The sequence below is a fragment of the Aptenodytes patagonicus genome, chromosome 1, assembly GCF_965638725.1.
Source record: "Aptenodytes patagonicus chromosome 1, bAptPat1.pri.cur, whole genome shotgun sequence".
Classification (NCBI taxonomy): Eukaryota; Metazoa; Chordata; class Aves; order Sphenisciformes; family Spheniscidae; genus Aptenodytes; species Aptenodytes patagonicus.
In genome coordinates this window covers 22,791,269-22,819,262 of record NC_134949.1, presented here as the reverse complement: position 1 = coordinate 22,819,262, position 27,994 = coordinate 22,791,269, and the positions used below count along the sequence as shown (strand labels likewise).

General features: G+C 42.1%; 1 protein-coding gene across 12 annotated transcripts in view; it reads left to right on the top strand.

Annotated features, from left to right (window-relative positions):
- Positions 1 to 27,994, top strand: part of PLXNB2 (plexin B2) — a 273,164-nt gene that overhangs the window by 121,047 nt on the left and 124,123 nt on the right. For 11 of the 12 annotated variants that reach the window (XM_076329495.1, XM_076329595.1, XM_076329537.1 and 8 more), the window contains one exon: positions 22,279 to 22,347. In XM_076329495.1, the coding sequence (XP_076185610.1) occupies positions 22,346 to 22,347 (2 nt within the window). In that variant the 5' untranslated portion in view covers positions 22,279 to 22,345. Of the gene's footprint in view, positions 1 to 15,815; positions 15,967 to 22,278; positions 22,348 to 27,994 lie in introns of those variants that run through there. The other variant, XM_076329585.1, reaches the window with a different exon arrangement.

Sequence of the window (27,994 nt, the reverse complement as noted above, 5' to 3'; positions counted from 1 at the left end):
GCTGGTAACCATGCTCTGGTAGAAGGTGGCTTTTCTTTGGCCCCAGCTGTGCTAAACGCTATTATAATTAGCACGATGGTTAACTTAATCAGAGCACTTGGCTCGGGAGAGAGGTGTTACAGAGTGCACCATAATTAGCATTTTTATTCCTTTGATCCTGAGTGTGCTCTTTATTGACAGAAGTATCAAGAGCTGGTTTGTTTTTTCTTTTAACACTTCAGGTGGCGGAAATATATGTGGCTGGTGAGATTACGAATTTATTAATGAGTTTTTTTTTTTTAAAAAATACAACCCTCCCAAAGGAAGTAGAAGGGAAAATGATCTGCATGTGTGGAAAAAATGGTATTGGGCCTCAGCCTTCAGCGCTGCAGCATTTGGGCAGGTATATGGCCAGGAAACACCTCCTGGGGTGGCTGCAGCCCTTTGGAGTTGCATGGACAATGTTAACATCATCCTAACCATTTCCAGCGCACCACTGTGGGCTGCATGGCTGTTGTTCGGGTCTGTAGAAAAGGCACTGTTTCCTTAAACTGAGAAAGGGGAATGCTGAAAGTGTGATCTGATCAGCAAAAAAACCGCCAAAGGTTTGGATAATGCTGTAGCAGCTAAAGCTTTATATACATGCCAGCTCCGGTCACTGAAACACAAGCATCCCATCCTACGTGCCCAATAGAAGCAGGTGGCGAAAGCGTGCAGCAGAGCAGATGACTAGTTCGGTTCATGAGAAAACATAACATTTATGCTGTCAGACAAGATGGTGAAGAATTCCAAACTTGCATCTGGCATCACCATCCTGATTGCAGGGGAGGAGAGTTGAGACGCCCGGGAAGCTCTTCTCATTACACACCACCGAGCAGAGTGGTTGCTCTTAACTGCCAACAAACCCTGGATGTTAAAGATCGGGGACTTTTGGTCGATAAAGCTGCTGTCTGCCTTCCTAGGATAGCCTTCGTTAGGCTTGATAAACACGCTGTCCTCTTTGCCCACGTTGCAGTGGGGTGCCTGTAACGCTTTGTATCTTTAGCGCATCCACGCTGAACTGGCTATAATTTGTCTCAGTTGGTTTTGAGCATTTGTTCAGCAATCTGGAACAAGTGTTTTATGCACTTGTTTTTATTGACTTTGGGATGACGTTAGCTTAGGTATTGGTAGACACATCCTCCATATTCAACTTCCATATGGCCTCTATAGTTTTTACTATTAGTTTTAAAAAGAAGGTATAGCAATGTTTGTAATTGAAAAACTGGGGAAAAAACAGTTGAGGCTCCCCTTCTAGGAGCTCTTTGGAGGTTTTCACTCTTCTTTTATGTGTATCTGTCTCTTTCCAGTCCTTTACAAAGAGGAAGAGTTATCCCATGCCTGTGTTTTTGCAGTTCATTTGTGTCTGCTCTGCCAGCAGAAAAATCATATGCTAATAGAGGCTGCAGAGAATGCGACCATCATTAAAGGACTTCCTTATGTTATCCTTGACTTCACTAGATTACTTTTATCTACTCAAGATGGATAAGTAATTTTTAAAACATTTATGTAACTAGGTTTTAGGTCAATAGCAGGTTAAACGGTTTTATTTAAGTAATCTTTCCTGGTGGAAAGTATGTGGAAAGACCCTCTCTCAGTATTTTTACAAGATTATTTTCATGTCAGCATTAAAGCAGCAAGCAGTCTCCTTGACAGTAGACTTGGAAGATACCCATTATTTGAGAGACATGATAAAAACAGTATAATCTTTTCCAATACCCATACAAAGCCAGCAATTGTCTGTTTCTGCCATTCCAGTTATTTATGTAATTATACTTAATGCCACACAGATTTGAGAAGAAAAAGAAATTGTTGCTGCTGTTTCTGATTAATATTTTTCCATCCTGAGATCATAAAACAGTAAATGCCTCTTATGGTGATAGAGAGAAGGACGGACTATGGATTTGCAAACAATTCAGCAGAGGAGCTGAACTGGAGGGGAGAATGTGCCTTTTTTGAGTCTGTCTCCTGTGCACATAAAGGCATCTTTCCTAAAGCTCACAAACTGCTAGGAAATGCTGCCATTACATAATATCACTCCTGAGATGTTAACACCTTTATTAAAGTGTGTGGTAATTTTGCAGTGGATTTCAAAGGTATAGGATTTAACTAGCTTAAACCTAGATATATCCAGGCTATCCTGCTTTGCCCAGTTCTTCTGTGTCGCACTCCTGGTGAAACTATTTACCTGTTCGGTGGCCAACAAGTGTTTAAATACCAAGGCACCTCCCATACTGTCCTGCTTAGCATAACTGGGTTGGCCAGGGTCAGGAAGCTCTAGCTGGTAAGCCCCTGCCCTCCGTCTAATCCCACATGCTGGAACAATCCAAAGTTGCTTGGAAATGCCCCTGGAAAGCATGCCAGTGCTTTCAGGCTCCTGGATTAGGGGAGCTGCTTGAAAGCTTACAGACGTTGTCTTGTCTTCAAATTCACTGCATTCACTTGCGCTTAGTCTCAGGTATTTAGGTTGCTTCTTCAGAGTGTCTGAAGAGAAGGAAACTGGACATGTATCACTTCTACAGCAGAAGGCTCAAGTTAGAAGTTCAGATTGGGTTCAGCAAAGCTGGTGTATTCATTTAAAGCAGATAGAGGAAAAACTGGATTTTGTAAGCCCACTCAAGAAATAAATACATGCTCATGGGTTTTATAACATTATGATCATCTAGGTTGCTCAGCTATAGTATTATACACTTGTAGAAATTCACCACTTCACTCAGCCTGCAAGTTCTGCTTGAGTTAGACAATATCATTTTAAAAAGACATCCGATCTCAATTTTTTTAAAGGTGACGGCAAATTTACTGTATGCAAATGTAAAAGGTTCCAGTGACTTAATTGCATTCATTTCTAACACTCCCACCTTATTTTTAGCCTGAATTTTGCCTGAAAGTTCCATTTTTCAAGCTCTGCATCTTGTTATGCCCTTTATTAAATGTCTCTCACTAATGTAAGTATTTATGGACTGTGATCAAGCCATTCTGAACTTTATCTTTGTGAAAATAGACTGAATTACTTCTGACTCTTGCTTTAGGGCATCTTTTCCTGACTCTGAATCCTTCTTGCAGCTCCATCCTGAATCCTTTCCAATTTGTCAACATCTTCTGTGCAGTATGGATGCCAGACATGGCCATGTATGCTTGTAGTCATTTCAGTAATGCTGTATGAAGTGACAGAACCAGTCCCAGGCACCTCAGCAATGTAAGAGAAATTGAATTTTTGCCGCTCCAGGACTGAGGGTAGAATGAGTTCACCCTGAAGATCTGGGCTTGCTACCCCAGCTGTGGAAGAGGGAAGGAAGAGAGGGAGTGTGGCCAGGGCTGGGAGGAGCTGGTTTCCTGCATCTCCTCCCATCGCCACTTCTGCCAGCAGTAACAGGAGGAAGCTCGGCTCTGGCATAGGCAAAGCAGGCAGCAGGTCCATGACTACCACTTAGCATTGTTTTGCTTACTGCCCCATTGCCCTGGATAACCTCAGCTTCATCTGTTCCTAATAATGCTCCTCTAAAGTGCTACAATGATGTTTTCTGCTTTGTGTCTTCCCCTAGCTCATGTATTGAAAGATCTCATTAATCGTCTTAAGCTACTGCATCCCTGCCAGAGTTTTAGTTGCGGCTTACCGTGGCCCTGAAGTCATTCTTCAAGTCGGTGCTTTCCAGATTAGTTCACCACCTTACAAGTTTAACCTGTATTTGAAGAAGCATGACCTTGCATTCTGTGACTGCTATAAGTAATGTCATTCAAAGAGCCCCATAGAGCATATTTTTCAGCTCACTCCGAGCTGACTTGCCCTTAGTCTGGCTGCTATACCATTAGTTATATCACCTTCACCTTGACTGCCACAATGCTATTTTCTTCCATGTTACTTAAGACTATAGATTAGAGAAGGACCAAGATCTCTCTATACACAAATCAACCAGAAGTTTCATTAGGTTCTGGGAGTCCCATCTTTCTGAAGTCTCTCCTGTTTAATTGCAACAATTCTATTTTGTGGGATGCATGACTCCACTTTACAATCCTCTCAGAGTGGAAGAATTAAAAAGGCAAATCATCCTTCATCTTATGGTTCTTGTGTTGTGCATGGGGTTCCTACTACTGCAATGCAGTTGAAGATACTGCAGAGGGATATTTAAATTCAAGGCAAAAAAAAGCCTAATTAAAATGAGGAAAAAATTATGAATGCATTTCTATTTTTAGAATTCGTGAAACTTGCCTTAACAGAACCTTTGGGCTTAAATTAGTAGACATTCCATTTTTAATTGGAGCATTTTGCTGCATAGGATGGTTTCAAATAAAGAGTGAGTTAATTAGGCATTTATTTGAAAAGTAAAACATTCAGGGAAGCCAATGTGTGGTTTTGGATATGATATTGACTGCATAGATAAAGGGGCAGGGGAAGGGAGGCAGATCAGCAACAGACAAATGACACTGTTGGGCACCTTAGTTAGCTATGCTTTCTGGGTGCTATCCTTAAGCAACCAGAGCAACACAAAGATAGCGCAAAACATACCAAAAATGAATTCAAAATAATAATTTTTCACCCTGCAAGCTCTACGTTCATATATGTGTCAGGAGTTGCAGAATCTCTCAAGAGTTTTGCTTTGCTTATACCCCCTCCCATAGATGAACTTCAAGGTTGTTGTATTTATGCTTTTTGCTGCTACCCACTTTATGCGTGCACTAAAATAAATAGGGATTTGCTGCCCAGGGAGTAACATCAGCTAGCTGATGTTTTTTTGTGGCAGCCAGCAAAAATAACAAGGGAAAAGGGGAAGTCGTGGAAGGCTCTGTGGTAGCCAGTGCTCGATGGGCAGCGTCCTGCTGACCGGCAGGAACACAGCTCCCGGGGCAGCGCTGGCAGATCAGGTCTGCTGCTGACTCCAGGTGATTTTAATTCCAGAAAGCTAGTCCTGTTCCCAGTATGCTGGATCTCAAAGGAGTTACGTCTGCACATTGCTGGTGGTTACCATGCTAGAGGCTGTTTAAGGAAAGAGGAAAGGAGCATTTGAGTTTGCAAGACTCGTGTTTTCAAGTCACTGATGCACAGCAACCACTGCTCTTACTGCTGCTTAGTCATACCACCCTAAAAACTACTAAAGCAGTTAAAAAATTTCAAATGTCAGCAGATTGGGCTTCTGTTTTCTGTGTGAGAGCATCTGCTTAGAAAAACTGGACTGTACTTTTTTCAGAAAGCGAGTGACTGGTCACAATGCAGTGTTTTGTTCCTGTCCTGGATGTTATCTTGAGCCACGAGAGCAGGGCTGTTGCTTAGCGTTTCATGTGCTGCATGACCTCCTTCCTGAATGCCGGAGCCATCAGAGAACCATTATTGCCTCCCGTACATGCTGGCAATCTTAATTACCGCATCAGCCCAGAATAACTATATGGCTAATCAAATAGATGATGAGGAGTAGAGTGGTAGGCAGACTAGCAGGACTATGGTAAAAATGTCCGCTGGGTAAAGCTTTCCTGGCGCATTGCTTGGAACCAAGCAAAGTCCAGCTCTTCTAAACACTGTATAGCCTTTTAGGTCAGATTCAGCCCTGTTGTGCTTAGGAGGCATCTCCATCGATCTGAACAACATTTTTCCCAGAGTGATTTGCTGGAGATTAAATTATCCTTTCAGTCGGGATGGGGGGGTGGGGGAAATTCTCCCATTTTTTTTCCCCCACAGCGAGTCTTTAAAACATGCTTCTGACTATTGCAGCAATACAAAGTGATGTTGTCTTACTTTACCAAGCACAAGCATACATTTGAATTTGATAGCTGCAAAAATTGCTTATCAGGGTTGGTGATTACAGTTAGCTCAGAAAGGATACAATATTTTACTAAACATTGAACATTAGCATTAAAGGAGTGAATACCTGGATCATGGCATTGTACAGTTTGGAGAAGAATGCTTTTTTTTTTAAATCTAGTCTAAACATCCTACTTCCAAGTTTTACTAATTTCCACATTTTCTTAAAAATGGACACGTTCTACTTTTGATATAATGCTAGTTGTGCTAAAATAGTTTACATCTCCCTCCTCAGAGAACGCTTTGCCCCTGTGATGTTTCCAGTCTTTCTAAAACATACTTAGAACGGGTTGACTTTATCCTTGAAGCAGCAATATAGAAACAGTGATATCGCGTCAAGAGTCACTTTGTTCCATTGTTCTTAATGGCGGTATTTGAAATCCAAGTGGGAGGATCATGATGGTCCAATACGAAGAGCAAAGAGGAATGGATGTCTCAAGCCTAGTGCTCTAATCTTTTAAATAAAAATGCTAACATGTTAGTTTTCATAAAGAACGTAGTACAGTATAACAGCACAAGCTTCCCTGGTTTGAGGGAAGCTTCTTGTTACAGTAGAAGACCGTAAAACGTTAAGTTTCCTTTTTCAATTTTTCTTTTTTTCCTTTTTCATAGCCGTCCTTGTTAGTGCTATACTGTAAGCATATTTTGAAAACACACAATCATCTCCTTCTCCCCCTTTTCCCTTTTTTTTTTTTTTTAATTTTTGTTTTGAACTACTCGATCATTTTAGAGATACCATCACAACGACCTTTCCTTTCCTAACAACTCTGCCAGGAGGAAACCAAATTGAATGTTTCATTATTAGCCCCGTACCATTCAGACAATCAAGGACTGAATTTTTTTTTTTTGATAATTCCAAGTTCAAGAGTGAAATCTTGGAAAATTATTAAAATTACTCATGTTTAAAAAAATGAGATAACTTTTAAGTGCAAATTGCTATGGTAATGCTGAAACTTGGAGGTATAATTTATTCTACAAATATGCAAAAAATTAATTTTAAGTATATATTTTTGAAAAGTTCAAATTTATGTTGCAGTTCTTGCAAACTTGAAATACATTGTCTTTGTGGCATGCTCTTATAAAAAATTAAATATGTTGGCTAAACAGTAACAAATGAGCCAGTGTTTACCATGGTAAGGAGTACATTGGGGACATAACCATTAGACAAGGGTAATTTAGTTTTAGCATTATCAGTTAGAAATACTGCAGTTGAGTGGAATATTTTATTACATGAAAACATCTGCAACCAATATATCCCTTGGGAAGCTTACGTGACCTGTGATCTGTTTGGAAAAAAATGTTTTGGTTTTATGAGACTGTTCAAAAGCAAGTATGCGCAGCAGGCCGTGTCCCAATGAATCTGGAAAGGGCTCCCTCCTCTTTGTGTACCTCCTGGAAATCTCTGGGAGCCGTAGCAATGTTTCTGCATTCCAAGCTGTAGTTTTCAAACTCACTCTGTAACCTGTGGCACTGAAAAAGATCTGAGAAATGTGTACAACTGTGCACGATACCTTTATCTGTGCCACGCAGTGTTTACACACAATTATCCTTGCTATGAGGTATCCTAAAACTACTGCAATCATAGTAAGGTTTGGATTAAAAAGCATGATGCAGACATCTGAAAGTATATTTATGTTCTATTAAAGTGTGCCAGTGATACAGGACAAATAGCATCCTTCGTATATTTCTCAGGCCTTGCTGTATACCTTTTCATGGCTGCTTTTTTTCCGTCTCCTTCAATGAAGCCAAAGTATGTCTTCCCAACTTAAAGTTGCAAAGCAGTCGCCTGTGCTTAGGCCTTCATAGTGCTTTGGCAAGAAAACAAAGTACCCAGCTGCCGAGGACCGTCAGTCAAGGCCTGGGAACTTGGGGAGCAGGGAAGACGGGCGGATAGACAGCCTGAACTTGACAGCCCATTAGGTACCTGACCTTCTGCTTAAATGACTATTGAATTCTTGAAGATGTGGATTAATGCGTTCTTTTGTTCAGTGAGTTCAGAGGTGAGATCGGCAGATAGGCATGCCAATTAGAGACGGCTTTGCCATGGGGTGCTGTGTGTCCTACGGCACAAGGCCGTGTCACTAGCGGTGTCTTAGCACGCTATTTCTACAGAGAGGAACTACTGAGAAAACTGCAGCTTCTTTACAGAGGGGGGAAAATGTCACATTCACCCAGGATCTCATTGCAATATAACACTCTGTAATTAGAGACAAAACTACTTGTTTCTAGTTACTCGGTTACTGCCAATTGTTTAGGGAGTATTTAAGCCACAGTGTTGCCCATTAAGTACTTTATCAGTGCAAAGGCAGAGCAAACCTTTACGGGCATATGAAGCACATCTGTGGGCTCTTTTGTCTGTGGTCATAACACTGTGCCTGGCATTGGGCTGACTGTGAAACGGAGCATCATTCATCCCAAAACTTTCATCTGTTCAAAATATATGAAAAGTATGTGCTAACGGGTTGGTGGCAGCGCATGTTGGTGGAAGGCATAGAATTGGGAAGAGCGCAAAATTCTGCTTTGACCCAGCAAGCAGAGGTGCTGTAAGGAAGGCAGGTCATTCCCAGGATGGAAAATCCTTCATTTCCAGTACCCTAAGAGGTACTTCACACCCTGCAAAGTGAATTCCTGTGAGACAACGATGCTCCCTTTATATAAGGAGAGAAACGAGTGTGAAGATCCAGGGAGTGAAACTGTGTGCGTCTCAGGATTTTACCTCTTATTTGCAAAGAGATCAGGATTTTATCCCAGTCCTGCAAATGGCATGTCTGGCAAGACTGTGTGTATTTCACATTCTCAGCAAAACAAATGAAGCTAACCTAGGAGGCTGGACCTGTATAAATGTGATTTCCCATTTTTAAATGGTGTGAAAGCTAAGCCTGTTCTCAGCCACTGGTGAGTGACTGGTCTTGGGAACCTGCCACCCTGCCTTGCTGTTGTACTCAGCAGGATGGGTACATCAGGGCAGGATGGGTCTGGCAGCTCACGCTTGGTATGAACTGGAGCCCCATTTCTCTAAGGCTGTCCACACTGTGCCCTGCAGCATGGGGCAGATACTCCCAGGTTAGCAGCGACAAACCGCTTCTGTAAGCCACGTAACTGCTTTAGTATTAGCTGAGAGGCAGGGACGATTAGCCATAAAACAATACTAGGCAAATGGTACTCTTCTTCTGGGACTCTGTGCAGAGCCACAGTTGCCCTCAGAACTGAAGATGAGTTTCATGGCTGTACTTCATCCATGTACAAGACAGTCCCAGGCAAGGCAAGGCAGGCTTTGCGCGACACAGTTGGCTAAGCTTTGTTTGGAGAAAGTTGCATCGTTTATCGTGGAGGAAGTCGCATCGTTTATCATTCGTGACCAGAAAGGGTTTTGATTCTGAGATCAGTGCACAGACAATGTCTAGAAATGGGACAGCTTGTTTTGTCTAGTTTTTTGAGTCTGCTAATGTCAGGAGGTAGAAAGTTCAAGTCTAATGTTACTGGCTGCACTCCCTCTGTTTTCAGCAGACAGGACATAAAGAAGGCTATGGGGGAAAAGCACCAAAAAAAAAAGGGCAGCAAGAGTAATGTAATGAGGGAAGGGGAAGGTATGTTTTGTATTGAGGGAGGCAGGTGAGCCTCCCATTTGGAGCAGAAATGTGTTGCAGTGTCAGTGTTTTCACAGTGTGAAAATATCCCCGTTGTTGCCTCACGCAGAGGAGCTGGTGAGCATTCAGGAAGCTCTTTGATAAAACACCTACCTCATTTCTTAACTTCTCTGCTGTAATTCAGTGTTTAAAAGGCAATGAATGTTCTCCCACCACGGGTACTTTTTTAATCTCTGACATTTCTTTGGAGAGATACTCTGAATCCTTTTGAAAATAAAAACAAATGTACAAATCCAACTTTTTCTTTGAAATGGTGTAAAGGTTTAGCTGGAGAGAAATGGTTAAGTAGGATGAAAGCAGAGTAGTGTCAGACCAGCGACGACAGCGACTGTTTGCTTGTGTTTTACCCCGCTGATTCCCACCCACTCCAACCCAAATAATTGAGTTAAGGAATGTTATAAATTAACACATGCTAAGTTTTCAGTTGTGCAGCAATGAATGATTTATGCCGTTCTTCCGTTGACATCAACTTATGTCACTGGAGCACTGTTTAACAAGAGGTATGTAGTTCTGGTAATCCCCAGGAAATCTGTGCATTGTTTTCCAAAAACACTGGTTTTTGAAGAAGAAATGTGCTTTGCCGGGGGACCTGTAGCATGTCAGACTAGAAAAATGCTTCTTTCGGTGGCTGAGAGGAAAAAGCACGTGTGTGGATATTAAAGCACATGCCTTCATGGTAAGCACGTGGAGGTAATTGGTCAAGCCCTGGTGTTTTGCTTCCAGAAATGGGAGGGCAGTCAGGCCAGCTGCTTTCATGAATCTTACTTGCAGGTCTGAAGACAGAGGTTTCAGAGAAGCACCTTGCTTCTTACAGCTGATGACAGATCTTGCTGCTTACCTACAGCAAACAAGCCTAACAGGCACCTCTGCTTTTCTTTTGTTTCCTGTCCTCTGTTGTTTCATCCAGATGGACAAAACTGTGGGGTTTAGTTTGTTCTGAACCTAATATTGCAGGTTTTTTTCTTTGCCCTGCAAACTTTCCACTTAAACAGTTTAGTGATATAAATGTGTAATGATCTCTGTTAGCTTTGCAATCCACTCATATTAATGACTTTTCTTTTGTGCTACTTGGCGCACGAGGTGAAACAAATGAAGAGCTGTATTAATTATTCATCCTCATAATTTCTTTTGCTGTAACTCTGTTTCGGGCTTGTAGATCTCTTTGCATAAACTAATTGATTTTAATCATAATATTCCAAGTGCTTTTAATTAATAATTTCAATATAATTGTTTTGGGAAGTTCTTTAGCCTTATTCTGGGCAGCTGGCACTTGAAAACAGAATTTGGCAATGATTTAACTTCAAAAATATGGAGTTAGTTTTCTGCAGCTGTTATCAAATGAAATTAGTAACTCAAAGGTGCAGGATTTTCTTTGGATGAAAGGTTAATCAAGTCCCAATCTAATTGTGTTCTAATCTAAAATTAAACACAAAAAAAAAATGCGCAGTAGGGACGGGGAGTTTCCTAAGCCTTTCACACCTCGGCACGGCTGAGGAGGGGAGGGAAGGAGGAGGGAGAAGTTAGTGCCAAAGCAATCACATCTTTTATCTCAAGAACTATTTTCAGGAAGGTATGCCGATCTTATTTTCCATCCTCCCACGCTTTGGATAGGAGTTTCGGGAAAACTTTATTCTTCCTTTGCTGGGTATGGGTCTAATAGAGGTTTCAATACCAGGGGACTACCGACCTTTCAGGCAGACTAGTGGTTTGACTCACCACAGAAGAAATTAAGGTATGTCGGTTCAAATAGGAAGCTGGTTTACCGTGAATTGTCAGAAAAAATATCTCTGCTCCCTACGCTAGTGTTGCAGACTTTAACCGCTGTATGTGGAGGGAAATACTGCTTGTCAAATACAGTTTTCCCATGGATAAGAGAGGTTTTTAACACTGCAGCGTTACAAACAAGTGAGCTTGCGGTGGCGGAGCGGTAGCACCCTGAACTGCTTTATGACCCAGGGAGCAGGACATGGGATGGAAACAGGGCGAGAGCAAATGCTCCTCCAGACCAGGGCAGCACCCCCTCCGCAGAGGTCCTGCACGGGTTTGCACAGGTCACTGGCAGCACAGGCAGCTGCCAGCGCCAGCTGCAGGGGGCTGGTGGCTCTCTGTCTGTCTCCTGCCACACATCTCCATCCTTTAAAACCCCTGTCGCCCTTGCAGCAAGTGGGGTCTGTCCTGTCAGCAGCGACACGGCGTGCCAAGGCGAGTTTGAGGACGAGGACGAGGCCAAGGCCTCCCGGTGTCACTGCCGCCCTGCCCGGCCTGCGCCACGGCGGCCACCCCCAGACAGGGCACGGGACACTTCCCAGCCTTTCGTGGAGCCGGTTTCAGCAGCTTTAATTACATCTGTGGTTTGGATCGCTTTGCTTGGCCATTAAAATCCATTTCACAAAGAGTAGTATTGAAACGAGCAAGGAATATTTGTGGCGGCTGTGGATTTCCTCCAGGCCTACAAGAAGAGTAAATTAGTTACTGAAAACTTGACAGTTTGTTCCGAGTGCTTAACTCTTTTCTCTCTGGAAGCTGCCTTTTCAGAGGCAAGTGACTTTAAAGGAAATAATATACTTGATGGTTTTTTACCCGCCCCCGCCTCTTTACGGTAGGGCTGTAACTGCGAAAGCAGCCAGGAGTGATTTGTTTGAAGAGGAAGTGTGGGAACTTCCTTTATAAATATTGCCTTTCCCTTCGTGTGGATCCAAACGCGGTTTCCTCCGCTGGCGGGAAAAAAAGTGCTTGAACTGAACAACAAGCACTTTTTCCCGTAGCTCGTGCCCTGTGTAAACATAAAAGAAAGAGGTTTCATGAAAAAAAAACCCAAAAACAAAAAAAGAGCAGGTTGTTAGCCAGGGAAGAACTGAAGTTGGTTGGACCATCGGATCAGCTGGGTTTTTGCCCGGCCGTTCCCTGTCGATGCTGACAGCTGCGAACGCAGGAGTCCTCTGCTTGGGAGTGCTGGGCGAGTTAAGGTCCCGTGGCAGGGGGGTAAAATCAATGTTTGCAGAGCTCGCAATTACAGAACCCGCTGTGACTTGCTCTGCAAGATAGGGCAGTATCAGCCCAAGCCCAGCTCCTATCTCAGTTTGGAATGGTTTCTTTTTAAAAAAAAAAACCAACATATGTATCTTTCCTAGTGAAGTAGAAACAATAAGCCGGCACCCTTCCCCCAGCCTAGAAATACCTTTGAATTATTTGCAGAAGAGGGTTTCGCCCACCGGAAGAGCAGCTACACCCAGGGAAGTATCTGTGCTCAGCAGCAGCAGGTTGGTTAAGCTCACAGGGAAGGGAGCAAATTTTAACCTGGCAGGCAAAGCTCTGCTGGATTGTTGTGCTTTTTTGGGGTTTGGTTTTGTTGGGGTTTTTTTCCTAAAGGGCACAATATCAGGGTGTATGGGCTCCTTGGGTGTGCAGGCGGCCAGCTGGCCTGGCTTGCTAACATAAATTGGTGTAGATGATGGGAATCAAGGCAGGGGGTCCGGTTCCCAGCTCTGAAGGATTCCAGATTAGGAAGACAGCTCACAGAGGAAGCCAGGGTCGGTGGCGGGGGGGGGGAAGGGGGATCAGGCTGATTCCCTGAGAGGCACTGAAGACGAGAAGAGCCCTTCTGCCTGATTTGAAGGAAGGCAGTGTTCTTATATTGCTGATAATTAGGCAGAGTTGCCTTGTTCCTTGGTTTTGATGGAAAAATGAGACATCCCTGGTATTTAAACTTGGATTGCTGTGATGCTTTCGATCTGGCCAGTAAGAGGCACATCCAGGCCACTGTTGTATTAATGAGAAGGTTCTGATTTTCACACATTTCTCAGTGGGGAAGATGAAATATCACTCAAGCTTCAAAACGGGCTTTGCAGTGATTCCTTTTTGCACTTTTAGAAACAAGCAAAAGAAACAAAATTTGCAGTGCAGTGGGCTATCCTGGGACAAATCAGTCACAATCAAAGGAGACACCCAAAACTTCACCGATCCTTCCATCTGGGCTCTGGCAAGGCTTGCCTGGCTTGCCGTGCCAGGAGTCCTCACAGCATCTCATACTCTGCTCCAGAGGAACTGGCATCCCAGTGGGGGACGAAAAAGGAGTGGAAATTGAACTTAGGGTGATTTTTACTTTTTAAATAAAAATTAAAAACAAAGCGCTCAGCTCTCCACTCCAATTTACTATCTCTAACTGTTCCTCCTGTACTTTCTTCTCTGTTCAATTTCTTGCAAATGCTTTTAAAGCACTACAGTGTTCAGGATAAGCTCTCCATCCTTTCATGCTTTTCCTCTTGTTTTCCACACTGTCCTTTGCTGCTGTCTCCTTATGTCACTTACTCTCTCTCATCCGTGCCCTGTTCCTCATTTAAGGATCTTTTTTCCTTTTTACCTTCCTACACTTAGCATTTTTTCCTCTCCTTTTTTGCACTCCCAATGTCATGCCTGCTCCTTTTTCCAATAAGGCAGGCTGCATTTTGTAATTTAGGGAGTAAGCCTTAAAACTCTTGTGCGAGTACTCCCACTGACTACGTGATGAAGAGACTGCAGGACTGGGCCGTAGCTTGGCAGATGTATGGGGAAAGGTATTGAAGCCAATTTTAAAGCAGTCTTAATTACCCTGGTGGTTTGGATCGCTTTGATTGACTATTAAAATGCATATTTCTAAGGCGAGGTGTGCACCAATGGCATTGTATAAATAATAAAGAATTTCAAGAGCTTGATATAAAAGACTTTATAGAGGTAATATATTATTTCCAGTTGAGAGAAATGGAGGGCACTTTAAAATCAGTTTTACTAGCACCCTGTGTTTAAAAAACCTTCTTTTTCTTTTTGTTTAACCTCCTGTGCAAGCCCGGGCATGTTTGAGGCTCCCAGGATCCAATTTCATGTAGTATCCTATTTCAAATCCAGGCCAGAGCAGATCGATTGAAAATCAGTGCTCTCAGAAATAAAACTGTCTGTGGAATGCCTTCAACGACATGAAGATGAAAGGGGGAATGTAATATAGCAGATACTGATTTTCTTTTTTTGAGGTAGGAGGCTCTGAAGCAGTGTCCTTGGATGTCGCACAATTTACCTTGATCGAACAGTAATGGTCATAGGACAATTTTGGTGAATTTTTGTGTTCTTTAGTTAGTAGTTAACAGCTGTGTGTTGTGAAGGGGGCTGCTTGGTGTTTCTGGGGTTGTTTTAAGCCAAAGCAGCAGCTGTAGAATATTTTATGGCGAGCGAAGAGCTACCTGTAAGTCTGCACATCACCAGAACAACACGAGATTCCTAATAATTCTTGTCAGTGAAATACTTACTGGTATTTTGAAATGATTGAGCTAATTCAGTACTTTGAAAACTGCTGGTGAATGCAAACTAGTCTAACTGATCTGTGTTTATACTGGTTTTTACAGTCAGCACAAACATAGATGGCAGTCTGCTTCATTTTCCAGTATACCTCTCTCCATGTCTCTTCTCTTCCCTGGCCCTCAGAAGCCAAAGGAGAAAAAAAAAAAAAGAGGATTATCTGAGAATTGAGAACAGAGGGAAACAGCAATATCATTTTAGGACTTTGAAGGAATACAAAAGTGAAGGGAAAACTGAACTTGTGAGCTTTGCGTAATTTTGAATTTTGGGTAATTTAAAAATTTGGCTGTGCCAATATTACGTTGAATTCCTGGAAAACTAAGAGTAAACTTTGTTCTGCTGTGTAGTGGTGGTCTCTCTCCTGTCACCTGCGCTAGGTGATGCTCATGACGTGGACAGTATCTTGCACTGCTGGGAAACCACCGGGTTGCACAAATAGGCCCCTTGCATGGAGGCAGTGTGTCACAGCGGCTGGCCTTGGCCCCGTTTGCTGTCAGAGCAAGGGGGGAGGCTTCAGAGAAAAAATCGATGTCCTCACATGCTGAGAAAGTGCTGTCTAAAGCCAGCCGAGAGAGTAACAGTAAGCACAAAGAGCATTTCAATTTATTTTACACTCTGCCCCTCGGACAATAAAGGCTTGTCTGTTTGGGACCTTGAGCACGGTGTGCTCTTCAAAGGTAGATACATATAAATGTATTTTAACTGAGCAAGGCTAGTTAAATACACAGGCTCATCGCAGTGGAAGTGTGAGTGCTTTCTGGCATTGCATAAGAGCGTGTTGGTTGCTCCTGTAGCCTTCTCCTATGTGAACGCATTAACGCACACATGCGTGTTCAGGACAGCTATTCTGGCCTTGTGGAAACTCTCACTTCAGTGACCGTAGGATTTCTCCTTTGGTCTCCAAAGCAGCATGTGTTTTGTAAACTACTTGATGATTAACCTTCAGCTAGAATATAAGTGGCAAATGTTTACTTACTAGTCAGAGATTGGGTTCCTGCTTGAAGGCAGCCTTTATTACTCAGGAAGCTGTGTGAGTTAGAAATGAAAGATCTGCCTCGGCAACTTTCTGAGAGGTCCACTCTGGTCTTCTGATAGATGTGGAGACAGCAAGTGCTTGACGAAAAGGCTAATAAGACGGCTGTTGAAAGTCTGCATGTGGTCATCTTAAGGACTGAAAAGACCCTGGTAAGCTACTAAAGAGAGGTTCTTTACTGTCTCTCTATGTTTATGCAGAGTATATAAGAGTAAAGACATTGATGAGTTTTTCGGAATCTTTTTTAGCCAGAGGGCACAAAATTAAGAAGATATTATTCCATCATAATGAGGATATTCACTTTAACAAATCAGACTCCTAACATGAGCAACTGGGATGCCTCTCTAGCCAACAGTAAGAGAAAGAAACCCAGTTTCCATTGCCTCCTGGAAGAGCCTACCTTCTTCCTTTGGCTGTACTGCGTACAGAAAAACTACCAGGTTTGATGAGACACCTACACTGGCATGTGTAAACCTCCTGTACTGTGATATAAGTTACTTCTCACGGGATTAATTTCGAAACAATTTGCCAAATGCCATTTGAAAAGTCATGGGCATAGACTGTACTGTTTATGATTTTGAATTTATCACCTTAACTCTCTGGAACTCAAGTTGGAGATAAAAAATAAATATATGGAGATATCTCTAATGTGTATTGGTTCACCTAATACATACAAAAATTCTGATCTTCTCTGACTTGCATATGGTGTTGAGCTTGTCTCACAGACTAGCCAAGATCACTGCAGGTGTGCTTAAACTAAAGACAACCTGGAGTTCATTTTTGCATCTGATTTGTAAAGTTTCATTTTGATGATGAAAAAAATGTACAATCATTACTGCACAAAAAGTCTACCTCTCCTATCTGCTATTTTAGCATTCACAGATAACTAATATAGTTAAAATTACTGTGTAGCATGGCTTTTATGGTATGAGTTTAGGACAGTGGTGTTAATTTGCAACCAAAAAACCAATGAGTTATACTGGCCATCCCAAGTGTGTACCAGTAAAATTCTTTGTATTACAGCTCACTATCAGGCATCATGTTTATGCCTCATAGTTGAGGATCTTTCTAAAATAGCTTTTTCTGCAAAGGCTTAAAACTTATGGATATGATTTCTTGGTATCCTTACTCTTGTAAAGTTACCGAGCTAAATATGGTGTTGGAAGACGAGGAAGTGAGGTTTAAGAGTTTCTCAAATAGCTTTTGAGAAATTGGGGTTGCTGCTCTGTTGCTTTGCATTGGATTAAATCCTTATGCCAAGTGGCCAGGCAGCTTGACAAGTATGGATCAGCATTCAGTGCTGGCTCAGCACCTTGCTAGTCAGAGAGGAACCCTGTTGCCTTACGTGAGCGACAAGGCAGGGAACAATTTTGTCCAGTATCAATTGTAAAGTTTGATAAATGACTATCTGAAGAGGCTGGAAAAAGTGCTACTCACCACTCCTCCACCGATGCTTGCTTCACTTCTTGCCCTAATATGCGAGATGCTGGATCTCAACCTGTTGGCAGTTCACAGGGTAGCGTTCTTGCTGTTTGATCTTAGTGGTGAAATACTGTTGAAAGAGCAGGTAGGATTTCTAGACTGCTCAGAAGGGACAGCAGAGAAAGAAGTACTTTGTGGTTAGTGTGTTTAATTCAGTAGTTAAGAAATCTCTCTGGAAAAGTCTATAAAGAGATAAGGTATTTAGTCTCCTTAGACTAAAGTGAAGGATATTCAGAAAGGGTAATGGAGCACAAATTATTGGGTTTCAGTTTTGGGTTATGCTGGTCTTCGTTCTTATAGTGTAACTGTAAAACTCAGATTTTGGTCTGAGACTGTTAAATTTTAAGAACAGAAAACTCCAGCATGTGTGGTTCCCCCCCCCCCCCCTTTTTTTTTTTCTTTTTGCGCCACAAACTGCAGGAAGAGCAAAATGAAAGGGCTGAGTGAAAGTGGTTGTTCTTTTGAGGTATGTCTGGCAATATTAAACACTTCCATTGTTATTTTAATATTCTGTTAATTTTTGCACAGAGTTGGTCAAGGTCTTTTCGTAGTGCATAAAATTGAGGTCAAAAGGATACGGGATTGACTGGAAACGAAAGCAAAAAAAAAAAAAAGAGTCTAAGCAGTATCAGATTTGAGTGTATTGAAGGTAGAGCTGTGTTGAGCAGCTTCAAGACAACGACGATACTAAGCCTGAGGTAGCCAAGTGGAGGAGACAGAAAGGAAGTCAGTAATGAAACTCTGGAGTTCATGTGCTAGAAGTAGAGTCTCTGAGGAAAGGAGGTGGAGAGGGTAGAATGGAGATGACCAAGAACAATGTAAGCTGGAGAGCTGAAGGTGAGGGAAGATACAGCATTGGCCAGATATTGGACTGTAGTGGTGTGATACAGAGTTAATTAGAGATGTAAATACATTGCAATGTTTAGAGTCTTAAGCTGACATTTGATATCACCCTAAAGTTTTTAATAGTAAATTCTGTATCCTGTTTCCATCTGGACATGATCTCAGTGTTGTAACGTAGCCTTCCCAGCACTGAAATGTGAAGATCCGTTTTCAGAATTAAGCTCAAAAAAGCAGTATGTAGCGTTATCCTACGTGCTCCATCCTATCAAGTGCACGGTGCTTGTTAGCTCAACAGCCGGATAAAAGTTCCATGGGCGTATAAAAGCCTATATGAAAAGTATCTGCTCCATATGTTACATATAGCTGAAGGCTCGGGGGAATAAGGTCTGTGTCTGGGAACCGGATGGTACAACTTTCTATCCCTGACCCAGTCCCTGCCCTTTCTAACAAACAAACAAAAGCCTCCCTCAAAGAAATGTGGTTTATGATCTGTTTTTAGCTCTAGAAGCAAACAAAAAAAAAAGCACTCAATATGTTCTTACTCGTACTTATGGCAGCGCCGGCTTTAGGCGCCACAGGACGAGTGATGTGCTTTGTTCCTTGCAGCTTTTGGAAGCCACGATCCCCCTGGCAGCCGCAGCGCTGGGGCAGCACATTCTCCACTTGCAAAATTTTGCACTTGGACACAACTGATCAGCCTGAGTTTATCATCTTTTTGAAATGATGGTATCTGAGACATTCACACTAAATACAGAGGTGCAGCTTCCTGATGAGGGAGAGGGCACTTGCAGTATGGGGAGGTTGTTTATGGTTGGCTGGGTTATTGACCTGTCCTGATGTTCTTAACTGCATGACATGTCCATGGTGGTCTTTGTCCTTTTGTCCTAAAGGAGTATTTTTATTTGAAAGGCAGAAATTGTGTCATATGAAAGGTGGGTTGTTAAGTGCGTTCAGATTGGGGTGGGACAGGATAAGAGCTCAATGTAGTCTAATGGCAGTTAATCTCCCCGCTGTCCTCTGTGGGTTATGGAGAGGAGAGGGAGTCTCCTCCAAAAAGCAGCTCAGGGAAGATTGATTCCTCCTCCAGAAGGTGATGCATGGCAGGACCCTCTCTGTCAAGCCAGCGGAGAGAGAAAAAACAGGAAGATCAACCTTGTTAGACTGAAGTTAGCTTGTGTGAGCATCGCCCTACCCACTTGCTCTGTTTGTGCTCATGGTTTCTGTCAGCTTTAAAGAACAACTCCCCTGTGTCATCTAAGTACTTTTAACTTCAGGTCAGTCTGCCACAAGAGCCTCCAGCTGTCAGAGGACCTGCAATAGCAATGTGTATTTTAGTTCCTTTAGTTCAAGCAGTCCATTTTGACTGGCCAGCTGGCCAAACCCATACCATGAAAGACCAGGTCCTCGTGGTGTTCCAGTGTAAGATACTGAAAAAGAGCTGTTGTGCTACGAGCAGGAGGTAAAAGGAAAAAACAAAACCAAACAAAACCAGGAAGCTTTGCGACAGATGGTACCACCTGTGTCCATCTAAACCTAGCCAAAGCAGCGTGCCATTTGAGTGGAGAAACCTGGAAAATCTGATGACTCAGTCTGAATAAATAGGGAGACAGTGAGTGAGATTTCTGGCTGGTGTCCCAAGCCTTTTATAAAGAGGCTTCCTGTTTTATAACACAGAAAATTGAGTACAGTTTGGTAGCATCGTTCTCTGGCACAGCTGATTACCAACTACAGACTAAAATGCCTGGTGTACCCATGTGAGAACTGACACATAAGTAGTCCGATGACTCTCTGCCAGTTCCTGGGTTATGGTTGAACCTGTTTTCCCAATAAATAAATTTCTGATGTTATTAGCAAGGGGCATACCTTTATTACTGGAGGTATAACTGGCTGGACACAACAGTCAGGGCTGACAGCATTCGATTCTTTTTGCAGGCTCAGCCAAATACTAATTTCCACGCACGTCAGTTGTTGCGTCTGCAAAGTTGAGATATGAACCAACTGTGTAAGATGTGCCTAAATCACCGTTCAGCAATGCTTGCAAAAATGCTCTAAAGGAGAGAGGCAACTTGGATGTATAAAGGGAACTTCTCAGCGGGATGAAGTCTTGTTTCCTTGCTGACTACCTCCACCTCCTTCCTTCTTAGCTGTTGTTGACAATATCATGATCTTTCACATCCCTTTGCACTTCCTTTTACTTCTGTATTTCCTTTTCCTTTATATGCTGAAGTTGCACCAGACCTGTTTTTCCCTTTGTCAGTAAAACATAGAAAGAAATCTGCCCTTTCCCTTGGTCCTAAAGTCTAAAATTTTTATCTGTCTGTCTCTTGGGTTGGCTGCTTTACTTACACTCCCCTCCTATGACTTCCCTCAGTCCCAGTCCAAGCCTACGCTCTCCAGTTAGGCCGTATCATGCAGCTGTAGTCTAAATAATCTCACCCAGCTCTTCTCCCATGTCCCTCATCTCACAATTTTGCTGAGTATCCATGTTCATCCTCCACCTGGTGAGGGTGCAGATTCCCTCAAACAGCTTTTCCCTGGGAAGAGATGAATGTACATCTTAAAGAACATCTTACCACAGCAACTAGATATGGGGAATGCAAACAAGAAATTAAATCACATCGAACATTAACAAAACAAACTTGAGTTAGTACTGGGCAGCCTCAAGGAACACGAAGGGAAAATAAAAGCCCTGCTGATGTTTGTGTCTTATAAAGCATTGGGGAGCCAATGTTACGCAAGTCTCAAAGTCAGGTTCAGCTGAGATGAGATGGCTTTGGAGAAAAGGTGGTGGATTTTGCCAGGTGTTTGGGTCTCTTTCCCCTGGGAACTGCCATGCAGTGATCTTTTAGTGCGTGCATCAGCATTCACTGCAAACTGTTTGAGTGGGCATCGCATGCTTTGCTAAAAAGTAACTGAGAAATAACTGTGTGTAAGAAACAGGTTGGGGCATTCAGCACTCACTACGTCTATTGACTGGGATATTTTTTCGAGGACAGTTGTCATCTTCACGTTTGTTTTGAACAATTGTCGTGGTTTAACCTCAGTCAGTCGGCAACGGAGCACCACGCAGCCGCTCGCTCACTCCCTCCCCCAGTGGGATGGGGGAGAGAATTGGAAGAGCACAAGTGAGAAAAACTCGTGGGTTGAGATAAAAACAGTTTAATAATTGAAATAAAAGAATAATAACAATAATAATAATGTAATAATAAGAAGAAGAATATACAAAGCAAGTGATGCACAATGCAATTGCTCACCATCCGCCGACCGATGCCCAGCCAGTCCCCGAGCAGCGGCCCCCCTGGCCAGCTTTCCCCAGTTTATGTACTGGGCGTGACGTCACATGGTATGGAATGTCCCTTTGGCCAGTTTGGGTCAGCTGTCCTGGCTGTGCCCCCTCCCAGCTTCTTGTGCACCTCCAGCCTTCTCAGCCAGTAGAGCATGGGAAACTGGAAAGTCCTTGACTAGTGTAAGCACTACTTAGCAACAACTACAACATCGGTGTGTTATCAACATTGTTCTCACCCTAAATCCAAAACACAGCACTGTACCAGCTACTAGGAAGGAAATTAACTCTATCCCTGCCAAAGCCAGGACAACAATCTACATGAACCCTTTTTTATCACTTTTTGGCATATACAGTGATGTTAAAGAATATCAGATGGTATTTTATCCTTCCCTAGAGGGACAAACACTGTTTCTCTTCCATTCTTAAATGTTTGATCGTGGGAGGTGCTGAGTACTGCCATTGATAAGAGCGTGTTAAAGCGCTAGCTAGAGGAGTGCCAAATCATACAATACCCCATCTGTAATGCCAGGCATTCTTTCTGGTAATATATCAGTTGAGCTCTCAGTTCTTCAGTAATTAGTTGTACATCTGTGAGCAACTGTCCATCTGATTTATTATACAAGCAGCTATTGAAATACAGAACATTGCCCCATTTAGCCTCAGGATTGAAAGTTATGGTGTGCTAAAGTTGTGTTTAAAATGTAATAAAATTGACTATATATAAACAAATTACAAGTTTATGGGACAGTATAGACGATCTTAAATCAATATTTTAAAGTTCATAAATTTAAGGTGATTGAGCATAGCTTAACACATATGAATATATTTTTAATTGCTGCCTTCTTTTATTTAGTAAGAAGATTACACACTGTCCTGGAAAATAACTTGATTGTAGTGAAGAAGACTTAGTGGAAAAGTGAATGTAAGTATTTCACAGCATGTGTCAATTATTTATGTTTGCAAACCATTGACATTGGTGATACTATACATAATGCTAAATTGGCAGCCTAATTTACCAAAAAGACCACTTTTAGTATGGCGAGACTGCTGGATCTGATCATTGTGCATATGTGTGTGAGATATAAAATGTCTGTTATGTGGTTTTCAGTATGGGTCTGTAGGCTATACATACCTAAATGCTTTTAACGGGGCCACGTGCTATTAGTTATTTGCATGCTTATGAACTGTTTGCAGGAAAAATGTCAACATGAACTTGTCACTAAGTGCCCTTAAAAGGAAAAAAAACCCCACTACCCCTGTATAAATACCCATGGGGATCCTTAAATGCTGTAATGCGGACATATTTTCCATTTCCAGAGGAATTTAGTCTAACTTGGAATAATGCAGCCAGTATATAGTATTTTTCTGTATACTTGCCCCAAAGATGCGAGTTTATAGTAGAAGATTGCACTGTGGATTGGCAATTCAGTTTAGGGTGAAATACAGCGGCTGCAAGTTCCAGGCTAAGTACATCATTGCTCACTTGAGGTCACTTTTTTGAACCTGGAGTCAATAGTTCTCTAACAATAAGAGCTTTGGTTCATTTTCTAGACCCTTTTGAAACTGTTACTTCGCTGGTGAATACCCCATTATTTTTCTTAAAGTAATTGCTTTCCCTAGCTGTATTTCATAATAATGTGAACTCCCTAACTGTGTGCATGCACATGTGTATATGTACGTACGTATTTGTGTGTGAAGCAAAGCCATATCTCTGCAAGTCATACCCCAGGAGGCTTTGAGTGGCTCTGGTGTGCAGGGTAGTGATAGTCATGAACTTCTAGCTGCCACGGATTCGTTCCAGTATTTTTTTCATATTACATTTTTCCCACGATCTCACCTTCCATTTCCCAGAGCCTGCCTGATGAGTTTGGAAGCAGTCAACTAAGCCTTTCCAAATGCTGGATAAAGTACAGAATTCATTACTTAAATGTCAAATAGGACGGTGATCCTGTCTTAAATGTCTAACAAGCTGGGACAGTTTTAATTTTAGCCTTTGGGCTTTTATAAACTTGGCTTCTAAAATTACTAACTGACCAATAGTACTGAAATAGTGAGATACTGCAGGAACATTGTGAAATGCTGTCTGGTTTATATAGAGTTGTCTACTGATACAGGGTTGCTTGAAATTAAGATCCTCAGATTTGACAACATTGTACGTAAGCTAAAGATTTACAGACTAGGCTGTGCATTGACTCTTTATATTACTGGTATCTGGCCCAGTTTGAAACCTATATAGGCTTATAAGATCAAATCCTTAAAACCTTCCGGTGTGTATTGAACAAAACAAAACAAAGTTTGAAGGCATTTACTGGGACCAGTCACTTTAGTTGCTTCAGGGTCCTAAAAGTACATCTCAAGTGACCTTGTTCAGGCCAGTGGCACTTCTTGAATAATTCCACGTGTGTATGACAAGTTTGTACATGTAAAAGTTTTTCTTGAGTTACTTTCACATTATTCTCACCAACTCGATCTTCAACTGTTTCTCCTGGGAAACTTGGGAAGAGGTACTGTTATCTTCAGTTCCCATTTTTTGTGAAATAAACAGAATATTTGCGTTTTCTTTGTTTGTAGTTTTTTAAGTGCCTGTTTAGCAGGAGAGCACCATTTGAGTATGGGTTGAATTGTAAAAGATATCTGCCCAGTTAAAATATCATTTCATATATGTATGTGTGTGAAAACAAATAAAAGACATGAAGTAGAGCTGTATTTCAGGAAGCTGAGTAGTAGACTATTGACAACATGATTATTAGCTGGTCATGAAACTGGCAGAGGAATAAACACATCCTTGTGGAGAGATGGATACTAGCACTTTGTCCTTGATGTAAAAATACATATGATCTCCAATAGATGTTATTTTTCTGATATTTTAATTTTGTGCATGTGTAGACTGAGCTCCTAAGTGGAAACCACCTTCTTGACCTGGCTTTTGCAGCTGTCTGACATTAAAATTATACATTTATCCTTCTAAACTTGAATAATTTTCAAAAATTAATTAGCCTCACATTGGCTGGGATTTTTGCAGTAATACCAAATTAACAGGTTTATGTGGCGAGGAGAAAATACCTTTTCATATCTGCTTTTGGTTTTGTATCACAGAAGTGTCTATGGAGACATTCTCATATAAAAAGTCAGTAGAGCCCAAGAGAGGGAACAAAGCACTTAATGGGAACCAAGAGGAGCAGCAGCTTTACCTGCAGTCACTCACAAACTGGAGATAGAGCCCTGAAACTGTGAAATCCAGCACCTCCTCTTATAATCATCCGTTTTGATGTGTAGCGCATCCAGAGATATTTATTAAAAATTTTTGGTTTAGTCGAAATCAAAAATTAAATCTGAAACTTGGGCTTGATTACATTATAATGTTTTGGTAGGATAGCTGGTGGGATTTTGGCTTTGGTTACCCTTAAAGCCAGAAAGTGGAATAAACTTGCAGAACCTTCCTCTTCCTCATTCTCTTCCAAGCGACCTTCTCTTCTGGACTGACCTTTCATAGAGCTGAAAGCCAACGTTGGGATGCTGGAGGAATCCAGTGAAATGTTGGTTTGCTGTGTTTCTTCACCTGGTGAAGAGGAGAGAGGAGATGGGGAGAGCAAGCGGGCTTTTTCCCCTTTAGGGAAAGGCTAGGAAAAATGTAAAATGAACTGGAGGAGATGATAAGCTGCTAATTGTGTTGCATTATACTGGTGAAACATCAAAATAATCTTGAGGCAGTGACTGCAAGGAGGAGGAAGGGGAGTGTGTACCTTAGGGAATCAGGAGCGGGCACCGTCAAGTAGAGCACAGGCAGGAAAGTGCACAGGGTGGGGGTGAAGAACACCCAGCCCTAATTAGATACCAAAATTAGGTTCTCGCTGCACATCTTGTAATCTGAGATCCGTGGAACAAGTTCTTAATGTAGCATTGAGTGTTTTGTTCACTGTTCTCAACAGTATTTCTTATGTAAAATGTGTGCACTGGTACCGTAAATAGCCTGGTTCAAACACCCTTGTGAAGGGTGAGGACCACATCATGTCATGTGCTGTCACTAAGCTCTGCTTGCTGGTAGGCAGGTTCTTTCTGGAAAGTGTACGGAGATGCTTTTTAGCATCCTAGATACTTCCAGGATTATAAAGTAGTTGCTCAAAAACAGTGCCCATCCCAAAAATGTCCACCTTCATTTCAGGATCCAGCTGGGTATTATAAAATTAATTGTTGTTTATAAGAACTTGGCTCCTATACCGTGAATGCTATAAATAATTCTTAGCAGCATTTGGATAGCATGGTAAATAAGGCATAGAGCCACACTGGATAATGAGGAGAAAAATAAATATTGAAGAGTTGCTAGTTCATTAAATAATGTCTATGCTGTGCATGAAATGAGGCAGGGGAACAGGGGAAAAAGTCTCCCATCATAGAGACTATCATGAAGGATTTGCATAAGGAACTTTAATTCTAGTATTTTGTAGATATGACAATTGATCAGACTTGAGTCCCCAGAATCACCTCTAAGACTCATCTTTAGATCCATAGGACTGAAGTCACCGAAACATCGGGTAACATTTGTTCAGTTATCTTCTGCGTGTCTTGGGCAGCGGGCGAGAATGAGACATGGGCTTTGCAAAATGTTCTCACAGAATTTCTGCTGTTGTCACCCTGAGACCCTAAAGGGTGTCTGGGGGGACTATACAGGGATTGCATCTATCTTCATGCATGTGCTTTCTGGCATCTCTTCCAGTACCTTTGTCCCGTCCTTTTTTCTTTCCCTTCGGCTCTGTCTTCCCTGTGTTGCCTGGTTGACAGTAAGGAAAATACTGCGGCTCCAGGAGAGTTGATGTCTTTGCACCACCAGCACAAGTAGCCTGTGACACCAGGTCAGGCTGTAACCACCAGCAGTAGCAACCACAGGAAAGCCCTGCATAATGATCTCTCTGGGGTGTGAAGAGCAGCTTATTTGGAGACTTATGCTGCTGTTTTCCCATATGCTATCAAGTACAATCTTTTATTTCCCTCTAATCTGGGTTTATATTCACTGGGCCATGTAAAGGCCAAATGTCATGCCTTTGCTGCTAGATCTTTGTGACAAGAGTGCCCATGGTGAAAGTCCTGCCCTTATTATCGAGCGCAGAGTGGCTGGGAGAGAGCTGGCTCCGCAGGCAAGCCTTGGCTCTCCGTCTTTCTCTGGCAGCAGCCTACATGGGTGACCCATCTAACAAAAGCATCGCGCAGCTTTGGACGTATTTCATATCACTGGCTACAGATGAAACTGTAATAGAGTTTTGCCCATATGTTGGCACCTTTCCCTCTATGGAGAAATGAGGCCACACTTTACTAGTAGATGCAGTACTTGAATATCTGCAACGTGTTATGAACTTCTCATACTTCACTTTGAGACCTGCCTTGTAAAAAATATTAATAGGTTAGTTATAAAAAGGTGGTCTATTGGGGGGTGGGGATGTCCTTCCTCCCTACATTCAGTAACATTTGACCTAAGTCTACAGGTCTGGCTACAAGACCCACAGGAGAGAAGAGTCTTGCAACAAAACACAATTTTTTATTTAGAGGTATCCGTTCATCGTCCTTGAAACATAGATCTGCATGTCAGTCTTTCTTTCTCATATTTCTCCACAATGATCTCCTAGGGAATAAGCTGAAAAACAAACAGTAGATTCTTTACCATCTTAGGAGAGGGTTGGAGACAAATTCAACTTCAAAATACTAGCTATTTTAAATGCAAAATAATCCTTCCTTAATTAATACTTGGCAAAGCATTTTAAAGATCAAAGTGTCAATATTAGCTAATAATCATGACACACCTGTCAGGTAAGTAAAAATTATATCCATTTATAGCGCAGGAAGCTGAAATACTGTCTAACATCAGCATTTTCACAGTTGCTACCTAGTTAATTTACTGAAATGACTACTCTAATTCTCAGAGGTTCTGCATATTCTTAGTTGTCCTAAATTATACTTGGCGCTCGAGAATATTCACCCTTTTGAAACCGAGTGCAAGTATTTTGGTACAGAAACGTGGGTATGGCAGCTGAACCTGAGGCATCCACACTTAAGGCTTCTTCCAAACTTAAGCATCCCTAAAAAGCCTAGAGCTGGAACTTGCATGCTGTCAATTCCCAGGCTGGACTCGGGCTCCTGCACTGCCCAGCTGTCATAGCTTAAGGCAAAGGGTTGTTTCTTAGTGGAGCTGCAAAAGGTTGGGAGGGTCAGTCTTTAGAAATTTTTTTTTGCAGGAAGGTGTGTATAGAAGGAGTGTTTAGAAAGGGAGAGGGTGCTTGAAGTGGGAAGAAAAATGGTGTGTGATGGAAGTTAATTTTTCTACCTCCTGCTGTTGCTTCCATTAGAGATGCAGGTTGCCTTGTTATTTCCGTCATGGCTCTTTCTCCTTTTGTTACAGCATCAGCAGAGTGGTATAATTGGGCTGGAGGACAAATTTTTTGCTGCCCTGTTGGGCAACGACCAAAAAGGAGAGGGGATTTTGAACAAGTGCTGTCTCCCCTTCAGTATGCAGTGCAACTTGTTTCCAAGTGGTGTTTTAGCTGGAGCGGTGGTGGTGTTCAAGTGCCTTGCTTTGTCTG